Below are 14685 nucleotides of genomic sequence, written 5' to 3'. Positions count from 1 at the left end.
ATAGGTAGATGGATAGATACTGTAGATATGAGATGGATGGATAGATAGAAAGATATGAGATAGACAGAGATAGATATGGACTAGATAGATATATAGAGAGTGAGATAGGTAGGTAGGTAGATATTGTAGATAGATAAATATATAGAATAGATAGATAGATTGAATGGATAGATAGATAGATAGATAGATAGATAGATAGATAGATAGATAGATAGATAATTATATGGAATAGATACAGTATATGAATGGACAGAGAGAATAGATAGATAGATAGATAGATAGATAGATAGATAGATAGATAGATAGATAGATAAAAGGGAAAATAAAAAACAACAAAAGTTTGACCATTGTTTTTATTAGAAATGACCAACATGGATGAAACTAAGCAATTTAAGGCTTGTATAAAAAGAAAACTCAAATGAATGAATATTGTGACCTCGGATGCAATCCCAATGCCATGGGACAAGTATAAGTTATTCACATCTACAGGCTTTATACATTTGTTCCAAAATCAAAAACATGTAGAGAAAATAATTGTTAAGGCTCCAGCATCTGTAGGACATGGGACAAGGACACAAAGCGAATCTCAGTGCACATTTCCCAACACGATGAACATGTTTTTCAGTTAAATATTACATGAATTAAAAAAAAAAAATGCAATGAAAATCAACTTTGCAGAGTATAAAAGTATAGAGCAAGGTAGAGAAGCTATAGACAGAGAGAGCGAGGAGTAAGAAACCTGCAATAATATCACAACCAGATCCAGCTGATTATTATACGGTACTGAAGGCTTAAGAGAAGCACTAAGGGGCTGCGGGAAGAAGGCAGATGGCTATGGGATCTATGGCAATACTGGAGGCTGAGACACTGAGCAAGGAGACTTGTACATGTAGGGATTGTCTAATGTGCCGCTCAGCTTTGGTTACATAAAGTGCTCATTTCGGATATGCACAATAGACATTCATTTGTACAGGATATATACAATTTCTGTTCTATTCACAATACACATTTTGCATTAAAGCTCCGAGATGCCGATTCTTAACATTCAGCCCTTGCTAAAAATAACAATTTCACTACTTACTATTATCTATTTTCTAGGTATATACATTATAAGGCTCTTCCAGTAAAATGTACAATGAAGATCCAATTTAGACCCACTTACATTTAAGGTGCAAAAAAGTGGGGCAGAGCACCCATTTATTAGAGAGGGTTGTGCACTATGGAAATATTTTTTATTTTCGAAGTCCCATTGCTAAATGGTGATCAACTGTAATCTGGGCAGGAACTTAGCAAGCAACAAGTGGTCAATATGCTTTCGGTGCCACCACAGGGGGATCAGGGCATTACACTGTTTCCAGTGAAATCAATTGGCTGGAAGGATCCAGCCTTTATAGCTGACTTCCACTTTGGCTAATGCTGATGTGGCCTTCCTTACCTTACCTCTTGGTTGACGTGTCTAGATAGGTGTCACAAGATGATCAGCTTTTCAAAACAACATACTCTGCTACAAGATATCTGTCCTTTATGTACGGTACCTATGCACAGCCACCCAGTGGATGAGTTGTGAGTTACAACCTTTTAAGGGGTTTGTATAATGTTATGTTAAGGTAAGGGTGGAGACATCTATACACAACAGTCCAAAGTAGAAGACCTCTACAATATTCCCAACTAGGGTATGTGAAAATAGGTTTTCTAAGTTAGACAACCCATTTTATTTCTTCATATCCTACATTCCTGTGTGTCTGTGGGTAAGGACAATCGTTAAAAAATGAAGGCTCTACTCAGATGACCGTGATGCAAAATGGAGGTCTAAATTGTCCATTTTCTTGCATCCATTTTAATGGAACCTTCATAGACTTGAGTCTATTGAGGGATCCCTGAAAATGGGTAAAAATAGAACACGTCCTATTTTTTTGACAGTCCATTAAAATGGTCAATCAAACTGATGTTAATGCATCGGTGTGACAGAAAAGAAAGCCATTCGTGTCAAGAAAGCTTAAATTTTTTATAAGAGCACTTTTCAGGAAGGTGACGTGTCAATGTTGACTTGGGGTATGTTAGCGTAGGTTTAAGATGTGGAGAATAGACCCAAGGAAGACTTAGCCTAAAGCTGGTCATACCCATAAGATAAGTGTTTTTATTTCAATGGGGAGAGTAACTTTAATCCCAGAATAATAAAGGATCAGACATGCTGAAGTCCAACATGCCCAATCCCTCTTTTTTCCACCATCAGGAGATTCTAAAGGTCCCTCCATACACAGAGGATCAGGAGATGATCCTGTTGAAATGAGTAGGCTTAGACACCCATTATCCTATGTATGACCAGCTCTAGATACATAAAACTAGACCCAACTACAGCACAGACTAGTGGTGTGCTCAGAAAGCAGATCAACGTCAAAAGCCCATACATCCAATAAAACTATACAATTTTCAGATTTCATTAACTACAATGCCTCCTCCGAGGTTTCCATATGTAATGATAAATTCCTAGCTTAATAAGCAGCAACACCCCTGCAAAAAATGTAATTTTAGTTATAATGAACTTTCCACTAATTTTCATTTTTTTCCACAAGTCATATAAAAGGCCTTCCGAGTGAACGTCCTTCCTGTGACTGCATTCACGGAAAGGAGCTCCTGTACTGTGCAGCTTTAGAATGACAATAAATCTACTTGCATATGTAAAAGAACAAGTTCTTAAGTTTAAATTATCTTATTTTGTATAAAATTTTCAAGTTTTATAATTATACAAGCAGTGCATTCCATCACCCTCATGGCAACATCCGATGTGAAGCGGTCATTTGGGATTTGTGGGAAAGGAAGCATATCAGGATAGCGAGTCTTTAGGCTGTCCACCCCATAAGCCTCCAAGGTCTGGACATCTTTAGTGAGTCCTTCTAGCTGTTGACCATATTCTTCAATTTTTTGGGCAAGGGCCGTCGGTTTGACATCTTTGTCAGATTTCCCTCTGACCGCGTAATCTGCAGCAATCAATGCTAATTTGGTAGACAGATAGCATTTAAAACACACCCATTCATTTGCATTCTTATGGAGGTCATTTCTTGCAGCTGAAAAGTTAGCCCTAGCTTGCCTAAGCCACCTCCGAGCTTCCACTGGGTTACCAACGGACTTGAATGTTGGCGGTACGAAGAAGCGTTTTGAGTCATAGGATCCTGTGGTGGCGGCAAACTTCTCTCGGTACTGTTGTCTCTCAGATTTATGATTTGTGGCCTCTTGGTTCCAAGAAGAATAAAATCTTTGAAAGGAAGACTTTTCAGATTGATACCTAGAAGATGAGGTGGTGTAGGTTCTTCTCGCTGTTCTTTCAACATTGATGTCTACAATTGCTTGTTTCTCAAGTCGGTTGATTTCATTTTGAAGATGTTTAAAAACCTCAGTTGCTATATCAAGATTTTCAGCATTTTTATCTGGGTGCCACTTCAAGTAAAGTCTTCTTATTATCTTCTTCCTTTCCGACTCGGGCAACTTCCAGGCTTGCTCTACCACAGCAGAAACTTCCTTTAGTATCTCTGGTAAAGAATTTAGTTTGATCTTTTTGGGAGATTGATGCTTAGAGGAGCTTGTTTTGTTACTTTCTCTGTTAGTATATGAAGGTGCTGTCCTTGGACCAGGAGGAGGAAATTCTGTTGGACTTGTTGGTGTTGACGGGGCACTGTCTTTGTTCGGAACACCATCCTCGGGTCTAGAAAACTTGTACAGATCAAGTGAGCTAACTATTTTATATTCACTATAACCAATGTCTATCTGGTAAAACCTTCCAAGAGAACCTGAGTTGTCATCTTCTTTTTCTACTTCTTGCACAATGATTGCATAGGTGTACGTTGGTTGGTATGAGCCGAATGAGTCTCCACCTTCAGCATCCACCAAATAGCCAACATATTCACCTGGGTAAAAAACATTGGTGGGATCCATGAGCAGTGTATAGTGGATTTCAGCAGGTATTGGTGTACCGGGCATAGGAAGTTCAAGTTTGGATTGCTCAGTTGAGGAGTCATATTTCACACCTAGACTATCAAGTTTCTCATTGATCCTGTAGATGTCATTGCAACCCAACATAGCTATCAAATATGATGTGTCGGATATGAGATTGTCTGTTGCAGACTTCAAGGTCATTGCTAAAGCTAAGAGGAAATTGATATCTTTGCTATCGGAGTGCTGTATGTAAAGTAATATCACAGCGTGTCCATATCGTTTCAAAAATGCAAGAGTTTCACTCTTGCTATGAGGGATTGGGTTGAATCCCTTGACTCGTAAAGTTGTCTGCAACTTTTCAAAGCAGGACACCTTTAAGCCTTCTCGTAAGGCTTTGCAAAGTTTTATGGCTTTCTCCTCATTTGCTAAAAATGCATTGTCATTTTCATGTTTCATGATTCTTATAAGTCCAGTGATGAACTGTTCAGAAGACAGTAATAGCTGAAGTCTGCCTTGCAAAGAGCATAGCGTACCGAATTGGCATGACTTGGGTGTTTCTTCATCCAACTGTTCCTCAAGTATACTACTAAGGAGTCGTGGTCTTAACTTTTGAGGAAGAAGCATTATGATTCTTGTGTGAAAGCCATGGTCTTTTCCCATGTAGCACTGGCTAAGATCAACCAGCATCTGAACACCAATGTTTCCCTGTATTCTGCTTTTATAATGGGGTGCATCATCGAACACTAAAATACTAGACTTGACTAATCTTCCGTCTTGACTTGGAAGGTAAAGTGCATGGTCACGAATATTTTCTAAGTCATTCCGAACTTTAGCTGAATCATTCTGGAGACTTTTAAGTAGGCCAGAAACCACTCTCTTCACGGTACGCATTTCGTTAGGGTCTAGTTGTTTTCCTTCAGAGGTCTTGAAAATACGACTAAGAACCTCAACATACTGCTTAGTCGAAACTATGTCTTCCGTGCCTAAGTTCTTAAAAAGCTGATGAAAAGTTCCCAACTCCAGAGGCAACTTGTAGAGATAGGGCTTAAAGTCAGACTCAAATTCCAGATTTATTACAACCTCTTCTGGCTTTAAAAGCTTCCATCCATCTTCAACCATGACAAACGCAACTCCTCTCAGCTGGAACTTGAATTCTTTTTTCTCTGTGTTGAGAAATTCATAGATGCTTCTCAAAACCTTTGCTCTTGTCTTCACGATTTCATCATCTACTGTAGTAATATTGCATATGTTTCGACAATTGTTTATCACTTTGTCAAGTGAAGGATCCAAATTGACATTAAGCATTGTTAGAACTTGCTCAAGCTGCTCTTGTGGATCAAGAGTACTTCCTTCTTGTTCTTTAATAGTTAATGGCGTTGCCTTTTCAGGAAGAATTGGGCAAGATGTCCATAGTAGCTGCATTACGTCTGTCTGCTTGAACTTTGGATTGACTTGAGCTCCATTAAATCTTATCAGAGGGAGCGTACCATTCACTTCTTGGTGCTGAGGATGGAAGCGTACAAGTTCTGCTGGTGCTCTTTCAGGACATAAAAAGGGTACCATAGACAATTCCTTTAAGAAGTTTCCAGAAAGCAAATCTGTTCTTTCTTGGAAAACATGATAAAGAATGACATCAACAGTGTTTTGAAGAACTTCCTTTGTCCAACCTTCTGTATTGGCTCGCATACTGATCTCCTTTGAGAACTGCAACAACTGTTGTTGGGAAATAACATGCTTTAGGCCTATATTTCGAAGAAACTTGATCCATGAGAGAAAGAAAGCAGATTGGTTTTTTGGCTTTGTAATCTGCTCCAATTTTTTAAAGAACTCCAGGGGTATGAACAGTTTTTCAGACAGCATGACTTCGAAAACTCTCACAGTCCGGTCATAGAAGATCTTCGCAGATTTAAGTCGACCACTGGAATCGTGAATAAAGGCCAGGTCTTCTAGTTTTGCAAAAAGTTGATCCTTTACAGTTGAATTTTCTTCAAGGCTGCATAAGCAATTTTTTAGGTAGATCAAGTGCTCCAGTTTAGCCATATAGGAGAGGTTTTCGAATTTTGGCAACACATGTTTCAAATAAATCTCTAGATCGTCAACAGGAACACATCCCAATGCATTGTACAATTCTTTCAAATGTACCTTTTCTTCAAGAAAAGCGAAGGTTGACGAGTTTGACCACTTTTCCACTTCTGCTGCGGGTATGCTCTTTGTAAGGACATAACAAGTTCCATATTTAGAAAGCGTAATGTACCGACCACTGACAGACTTGTAACATGGAAGCAATTTCAAAATGCTAACTGCGTCTTCTGACGTGAGGTGGGTTAAATTACAGTTGAAATACATCAAGAGCGCATCAAAGTCATTTTCAGCTATCTTTTCGGTCCTGAAGGTTGATGTCTGAATCATGTGATGTATAGCCCTCAGAATGCTCATTGGGTTGTCAATGTTTGCTGTATGTCCAGCCAACAAGGGGAGCAAAATATTGTCTTTGGAGCAAATTTTGTTCAGTGCCAGTTGGATGCAACCAGTCTTCATCAATGTATGAAACACTTTATCACTCTGTGCGTTTGGAAAGATCGCGATATGCATGAGGCTTAATGGCAGTAACACATCGCCATCTGGAATGATCAACTGGCCAGGTGACACAGTGAACTTTATTCCTGGTAACAGGGCCCAATCTTTCAAGGTCTCGACAACTGTATCGAATGTAGTGGCATCGGTTTGGTCATCTTTAACATTAACTGTCTCGCTGATAAAATGCCATGCATTTTTGAGCCATGATTCACTTGCAAAATTATCTTTCCACGGGACAAAAACTTTTGTTTTATACTCTCTTGGAAGAACAGATGACAGCAAGTCAGCAAAACTGTTGATGTCAAAAAGTTTCGCAACTTTGCTTGCCAGTAAGATATTGGTATACCTCATATACATTGTGTTCATGAACAGATCTTTTCGAGATGGGATTAGTTCGTGGTAAGTCGTTAGGAATTTTGGTTGTTTTGCATCAAAAATTTGCAACACGTTATCCAAAGTGATTAAAAGTGGCAAACCTTCAATTTGTATCTCGTTTTCTTCGGCATCTTTTAAGCAATAATCCACGAGAAGCTTTAAACTGTGAAATAGCTTCAGGTTTGTCTGCTGCAGACGGCACGGTAGTTTTCCAATATGACAGTTTGTGTCAGGAGAAGAGAAGGTCATCAAAAAATGTCGGACATCTGCAGGAGATGCATAAGTAACCGGGATGCCGGCATCAACTAGGCAGTGGAAAAGATTTGCAGTCTCATCACAGTAGTAAACCAAGTTAAACCCAATTTCCAAGAGGAGATGCTTCAGTCTGTAGACATTTTCAGCTACTGTCTTGCGCGTTGTTATGTTGTACTCCATATTTTTCATGTGATGTAGTTCATCTTGTAATAAATTGTCAAAATATGGCTTCCCAGAATTCACAGCTGACATGTTTACCCATGTTACAATGACAGCTGACTGCATGTCAGAGCTGTCAACATTCGGAGCTCGCACTACAGGCAAGAGACGCTTTGAATCTTCATAAATGGAGACATAGACAGCTTTCACTAGGCAATACCAGTCTGGCTGTAAGTCCAGTCTGTTAACTGGAAAAAAAGACAAAAACTTCTTCAAAATGTCCTTGACAGCATGGATTGCCATGTTGTGTAATACAGAGATCGTGGGGTCAGTTCCAGGAAAGTTTCGTTTCTTTAGTTGCACCAATAGTTCCACGTAAGCTGGAGCCACTAAGGCAGTCATCAAGCTGTTATTCCAGTCACTTCTCACTCCAACTCCATCATCATCTCGCCACAAATTTCTCCTTGCCGAATCCAATGCAAAATGTCCATTTACATGAAAAGGAAGTCCTGTTTCGAGAGAAAGGGGCAAAAAGCAAAAAGCTCGGTATGGTTTCTTATAATTGTGACTGACACAGGCGGCAACACCACCTCGTGGAAACAATGTTATATCACGATTCTTATGAGCCGATATCACACTCTTTAAGACTTTGCCCATATTGGAGAAGCCGGAACGATTACAAATCAGCCATGTCGTAAGGTTTCCTTCAGTGTCCTCAATGTCCATTGTGTAAGTGATCTGTTGGACTGGTATATCTTTCAATTGTTTTCTCCTTGTAACGCTGTCAATTACAGATGAATGAAATTGTTTGCGTTTTAGCCGGTCACCATCTGTGATTTTGCCTCGAACGGAGTATAACACTTTTAGAGCACCTGTTGACTTCTCAATTTCACAGATAGAAATCTTTTCCATATGATTCAAAAACATGAGGAGTTCTGCGCCATCCGTACGCAACTTGTCCAGAAGGTTCTGCACCATCCTGTCAGAGCAAGGGACTGGTGAGATCTCAGAGTTTTTGGCCATTTCAGAATTTCGGAGTGGAAAGCGAAACATTGTTGAATTGGACAGATTAAAGTGGTTTCCTAAGTATAGATTTAGAACATCCGAAAACTGAGTTCTGAAATCCGTATCCAAATCTCGGAACATGCGTCCAGGACTGAGTGACGTTGCCCCTGGAGCATACTGTGCATGAGGGTCGAAGATGCATATGATGTCATTGGATGAGATAAAAGATGGACAATCCGTAATGTGATAAACTGAGTTGAAGCCTATTCCGTACTGGCCAGTTTTACAAGGGTTGCCTTCCTTTGTTCCTCTTCCCAAGTTCTGAATACCTCTTATATCATCATCTGTGAATGGCTGGTTGTTGTACACACACAGTGCAGGACCTTGGAGAGGTGTCCACTTCTCGTCAAATATTCTGTCCGATGGATGGTGTCTTGGATCAAAAACAAAACATATTTCTGTAGCTTTTGCATCATCTGCATTTTGCAGTAGCTCCTTTAACATCTCTTTTTCTGAAGGATATGCATTAAGGATACTTTTGATTCTGCTAGTAAGCTTTTCCTTCTGTCCAAACTCAGTTCCGAGTGAAGTAAAGCGGATGTTAGACGCATACCTTTCTAGAGCTTTGTGTCTTTTTGGAATTGACCCAAGCTTTACAGCAACCTCTCTTGGAATGTCCGAGTGGCAGTACTTTACAGTGGTGTCTTTCACTTTGATCCATGGGCAGTCATTGTAACATAATGATTTAGCTGGAAGTAGAAAGAGGTTGACATCTGGTAGAAGAATATGTCCATAATTTGTCTCGCAAAATTCTTGACTTTTTTCTCGGATAAGTCCCCATATTCCTTCACTAACAATGCGTCTACAACGTTGGAAATCATTCTCTGATATCTTTTTGCTCATATTTGCTTTTTTTATCATTTCAAGTACTGCGGCAAAATCTTCTACTGTGAAGGAATTTTTCACACCAACGCTTTCGAACAATTCCCGAAAATTATTTTTGTATTTGCTAGGCATCTGATAGAGGTAAGGAGCGGCTTCAAAGTTTAGATGAAAGGAGACTTTATCTGAAGTAACATAAATGCCCTCAATGAATATACAAGGAAAAGATTTCATTTCTTTTACGACCATAGTCTTTGTAGCCTCGGTCAACAGGATGGCTTCATTGAGAAATTTATAGCAGGCATTTGTAATATTGTCTTGGTACAAGGTGCTTCCGTCAGTATATTTTGCAATTTCCTTTAACTGGTCAAGTACCAATTCGGGCGAAGGTTTCTTGAGTAAACCTAAGTATTCTTTGACTGCCAAGGAAATGGGTCCACATCCCTTAAAAGAAGACGAATTTTCATTAAGAATTGGTTTTAAGAGACAAACTGTGTCTTGGTGCTCAACTGTGTAAAGGTCAGTGGCGGCAAACATTTCCTCGGGTTTAAAGTCACTTCCTTTCCAATGAAGAGAGAATCCAGCAGGTTTGGAAAGAAAGGGCAGAAATGGAGAAGTTTGGCATACCTTACAAAATTCCTTAGACCTGGGGTCTCTGAATTTCAGTTTCTCATCAATCAAACTTAAAATGATATTGCTCCTCAAGCAAGCCGCAGCATGGTCAGCTTTATTTATCAACGCAATAGATTCAATTCGTTCAATTAAGTCCTCCCATAAAATGTCATCTTTCACCATGCCAAGTTGGACCAGCTTTACCAACACTACCGGATTCAAGTAATTCTGGGAGGTACCATAAGGAAATCTTCCATCATTGTTGTCATACAATTTTGCTACTCTACCTTCAGGGTGGATTAAACGTGAAGGAACAACCAGTGGATGGTCTTCGCTGGAACACGGGATACATGGTGTAACTTGAAGAATTTCACTAAATGCCTGTATTCTTTCATTCAAAACAAAAAGCATCAATGGATCTCGTAATTCAGGCTCGATTTCTGCTATGTGAGGGAAAAATACTTCTGAAAAAAATTGACGTTCTGAAAATGTGTTCTCAATCAGCACGTCGGTACATCCAGCTTCTTCAAACCCTAGTTTGACCCATGAGGGCAGCTCGACAGCACAAAGATTTTTTGATCCAGTTTTCTTTAGATACTTCATGAAAATCTGAAAAGCAGCTGGTCCAATGTCTGGTCTCTTAAGTAAAGAGTCATCCAGAAATCTCACATTTTTCATAGAAACCCAAGATGTTCCATCAGAAAATACTTTCATGCGGTCTTTACCTTTTCCTTTGGCAATGTCTTCATATAGTCCTTGGCAAATAACAGAAAAGTCATCGTGGACAGAGTCAGGGTCCGGCCATATAGAATAGTAGTTGTACTTTATTAGTTCTCCGCTAGTAGACATGTCCCTTAAGACGCATAGAGCTTCTAGATAAGAACGTACAATAACGTGTCTCATGAATACATTATTCCAGCTTCCCTTTGTATCTGTTTTCCAAATTTCTTTCCTATTTGAAGTCACGGCAAAGCAGCCATTTATATGCAGTGGAAGTCCAGTTTTTATGCGCAGAGGTAGATAGCAAAAAACTTCTCCGATATTGCCAGAAAATGGTTTGACTGTCCATTTTCCATCCTGATTTTCAGAAAGCATCACTGCCACACCACCACACGGCACAAGCCCAAGTCTCTTGCCGCTTTCACTCAAGGCAAATTTCAAAGCTTCACTTATGTCCATGCAAGAACATAAAAGCCATACTGTCGAGTCCACAGTTTTTTGTGGCAGTTCCTCTGTCATTCTCTTTGTCTGTCCAGACTTGGCCATCTCAAATATGTTAGCTGGTTCATCTTCAGCACCTCGGAATAATGGAGAATGAAGATCAACTATTCTCCTGAACACATGGTGGAACTCTTGAACCACGATCTGCAAGATACAAGACGATTTTGGCATTTCGGTTGGATATTTCCTGGTAGAACTACAGTTATTCATCACTTTGGCAGCCTCTTTAAGTAGCCTTGTTGGGTTAGATAAAACTTTTGAGGAGCACATAGATTTTTTAATAGTTACTGTGTCCTGAGCTAAGTCTGGCTCTGATTCTTCTGGCTTTAGGTATTTCAGGACCATGGAGTTTACATTCTGGGTAAAAAGTATTAGTCTGTAGCCACACAAGCTAAATTCATCCACCAGTGTGTAAATGTCTGCAGTATTGTAACAGCAGGTGCTAATTTCACTCATTTTGGCTTCTTGTTGTGTTCTAAAGGATAGTCGGAAAAGTGTACCTTTGTAAGAGTATGGAGCTTCTACCGCAAGCGGTAGTTGACAATTGAACACACCTATAAATGGCTTGAATTGATTGGGAAATTTGCGAAGTCTTTTCTGCTGTTTGCTCCAGTTAATTTTGATGCCCGGGTTCGATTTGTCTCTGATATGTTTGCTAATGTGATTAATATTTGGATCAAACATGATCATAAATTCTCTACTCATAATAATGGGAATGTCTGTGACATGGTAGACAGAGTTGAACCCTAGGCCAAATTTTCCAACTTTGTCAACCTCACTTCTTTTTAAGGATTCTCCAAGTCTTGTAATATTTAAAAAATCTTTATCGGTAAATTCAGAATTATTGTAAGACCACAGAGCAGGTCCATGACATGCTGACATTCCTGGGTCTAGAAGGTTTTCCCTTATATCCATATTCCGTCTCATATCAATCATGAAATTGCATTCGGTAGCTGACGCATCATCAGCATTTTGAAGAAGTTCCTTGAAGATATCAGACACAGAGGGGTATTCTTCCAAAATGTTTTTGATTCTTACAGTAAGTGGTTCTCTTTGGCCCGATTGTTCAAACCCCATATTTTCGGGGTTGATAAGCCGTGTACTCAAACATGGTACATTCAGCCATTCCGCTGTCTTCATCGGTATATCTTCATGTACTAATATTATCGGTTCCACAGAGTCTTCAAGAAGATCATTGAGGTCATCAACTTTGATATCACAGTAGCAACATTCATGAATGGGTCTCATCACAAGTTTTGAAGGGTCTTTGTTGTAATGCACAGGCAATGGTGTATCTAGACTCACTGTTATCTGATGACTATACATCCATCTTACAATATTCAACATTATGTTAATGTTCTGCTTGTTCTCCTCTTTATCCATGCGCTGTTTGCTACGATTATATATGATTTTAACAACATCGAAGATATGGCCAGGTGTGAGCTGCTCAATTGAACCACAAAACTTGAACAACTTGTGAAATTTCACCATAGTGTTTGGTATGTTGTGCAAAAAGGGCTGAAGGTCAAGATTGAAGGGTGACATTATAATTGCTTGCTTTGGGGAGCAAAATGTTTTCCCTGTCCAGACCCATGGAAAGGACAGCGCTTGATAGAGTTCTTTGCCTTTATCGAGACATTCCTGCATGAAACCATAAATCTCCAGAAGAATGTGTTGGAACTGATAATAGTCCTCATCAGTCACAGCTTTGGAGTTATACCAGTCGGCTACAACTTTTAGATGTTTCAGCACGGCTTCAATGCTGGGTTCTTTAGAAATGCCAAGGACTTTTTCGATATTGTCATGCATGTTTTCCACCAAAGGAACAGAAGAACCCACCAGGACAGCATAAGACACGTTGCACATTTCTCCAGGAGAATACAATTTGAACTGGTCTCCAATCCAAACCAAAGAATTGGGATAATTTGGTGGGCGTTCTTTGATAGCAGGTATCCATTTGATCTTTTTTAGAAGAGCTTTTCCTTCTGGTGACTGTACAAGTTTATAATTTCTTTTTAAAACCGTGAGTAAAGTTTTTGCCTTTTTCACGACAATCTCATTATTTTTTCCCGATCCGTTGTACGAAGCCTCAATTTTCTTGGCTATCTGAACAATGTCTTTCTCTAAAATATGACAATCGTTTTTAAGACCGATCTGTCTAAGAGAGTGTAAGACGTCTGAAGACGTAAATATAGCAGGTGGGAAAAATTGCTGTTCTTCAGCACAAAATAGGTTCTGGAGGACATCTATTTCTGGATCAAAAAGTTCATTGGCTGAAGCAAGTCGGTCTTTGAAAACAGGGATGAACTTAAGACTTGACAACCAGCTAATTGTCGCATGGTTTTCGTTCTTTAAGAAAGTCAAATTTTCAAGAACCCAGATCATGACATTTGTCCTTTCTTCAGGTGAGTAGAACCCTTTCTCTACGTCTTGCAATATAATCTTCAAGCAGTCCGTGCTTTTCAGCTGTTCTACCTTTAGCATCTTGGTCAGTCGGATGGTTTCCTCATCACTACTGTCAATTACCGGAAAGGAAAGACGAGTATTGGGTGGAAGCTTGGCATTGTGGTGAAGTACTTTGCACCCTCTTAAGTAGACATAGGAATTCTTTTTGTCCGAAGTCTCTTCGATCCTTTTAAAAACCATCAGCTCTTGTATGATTTTCCTTTCTTTCTCATTTATGTCTGTTAAACTAGCAAGGAACCTCCGAAGAGCATCTTTGTGAATTGGGGTCAGTGAAGCAATCTGGCTGGACAGCTTTTGAAGAGACATCCTGTCCATTATTTGTAGAAGAGCACTGGGTGTAGGGGGATAGACATATTTTTTAAGAAGGGGATGTTGAATGGCTGGATCTAAACATGTGAGGACAATACCCCCAAGATTTTTTATTAATTCAGGCAAATGTTCTGGTAGTTGAGTGTCAGACGCATCGTCGTAAATAACAGGAGAAGGCGTCCTCAGACGGATGAGGTCCAGGGTGGCTCCTTGTTCTTGTTCTTCTCCTTCTTTTTCTTCTTCCAACAGTTTGGTAGGAATAAGTGGCATATCATCAAGGCATGTTAAATCTTCAGAAAAATGTATGTACAGCAGTTTCCACACCATCTTAAGCCATGAAATAGAAGGATGTTTTTTATCTTTTCCTGGAAGCCATTTTACAACCAAGTCTCTTAAAGGCCATGTTATGTTCATGATTTCTTTAGTAAGACGTATAAAGCGTTCAGGATTCAAGAGCTGGAGCTGGGTACAGGGTCTACCTGTTGGGAGAAAATTGAAAAAGTTAGACCTCTATGACATGAACTCTTACAGGGGTTGTCCAGGATTAGAAAAAAAGATGGTCCACTTTTTTTTCCACAAACAGTGCCACTTTGGACAACTGATGTATCTTGTATTTTGGTTCATTCTCATCCAATATACTGCATGGGCCGATGTGGCATAGTTGCTTGGGGGAAAAGTAAATCCTGTTTTCTAATTGTGGACAACTTCTTTAATTTTTTGTAATATGAAAATGCATTAATAGGTCATTTTACAAGCATTACAAAAACGTATTGCATAAATCATTTAAGGGGGTTTCCAGCACTAGGATCTTGATTATCTAGCCTTAGGATAGGATCATACATTTCAGGTTGGCAGGAGTCCAACACCTACACCCATCAGCAAATTGAGGAGGCC

The 14685-nt window shown here is 39.5% G+C and overlaps 1 protein-coding gene across 1 annotated transcript in view; it reads right to left on the bottom strand.

The window, feature by feature from the left end:
• Positions 1 to 355: 355 nt before the first annotated feature.
• SACS (sacsin molecular chaperone) overlaps positions 356 to 14685 on the bottom strand; it is a 54985-nt gene continuing 40655 nt past the window's right edge. Inside the window, exon 9 of the mRNA XM_075266030.1 lies at positions 356 to 14270. Coding sequence (XP_075122131.1) covers positions 2701 to 14270 — 11570 coding nt within the window. The 3' untranslated portion in view covers positions 356 to 2700. The remainder of the gene's footprint in view (positions 14271 to 14685) is intronic.

Source organism: Leptodactylus fuscus, chromosome 2 (genome assembly GCF_031893055.1).
Source record: "Leptodactylus fuscus isolate aLepFus1 chromosome 2, aLepFus1.hap2, whole genome shotgun sequence".
Taxonomy (NCBI): domain Eukaryota; kingdom Metazoa; phylum Chordata; class Amphibia; order Anura; family Leptodactylidae; genus Leptodactylus; species Leptodactylus fuscus.
This window is presented reverse-complemented; position numbering and strand designations above follow the sequence as displayed.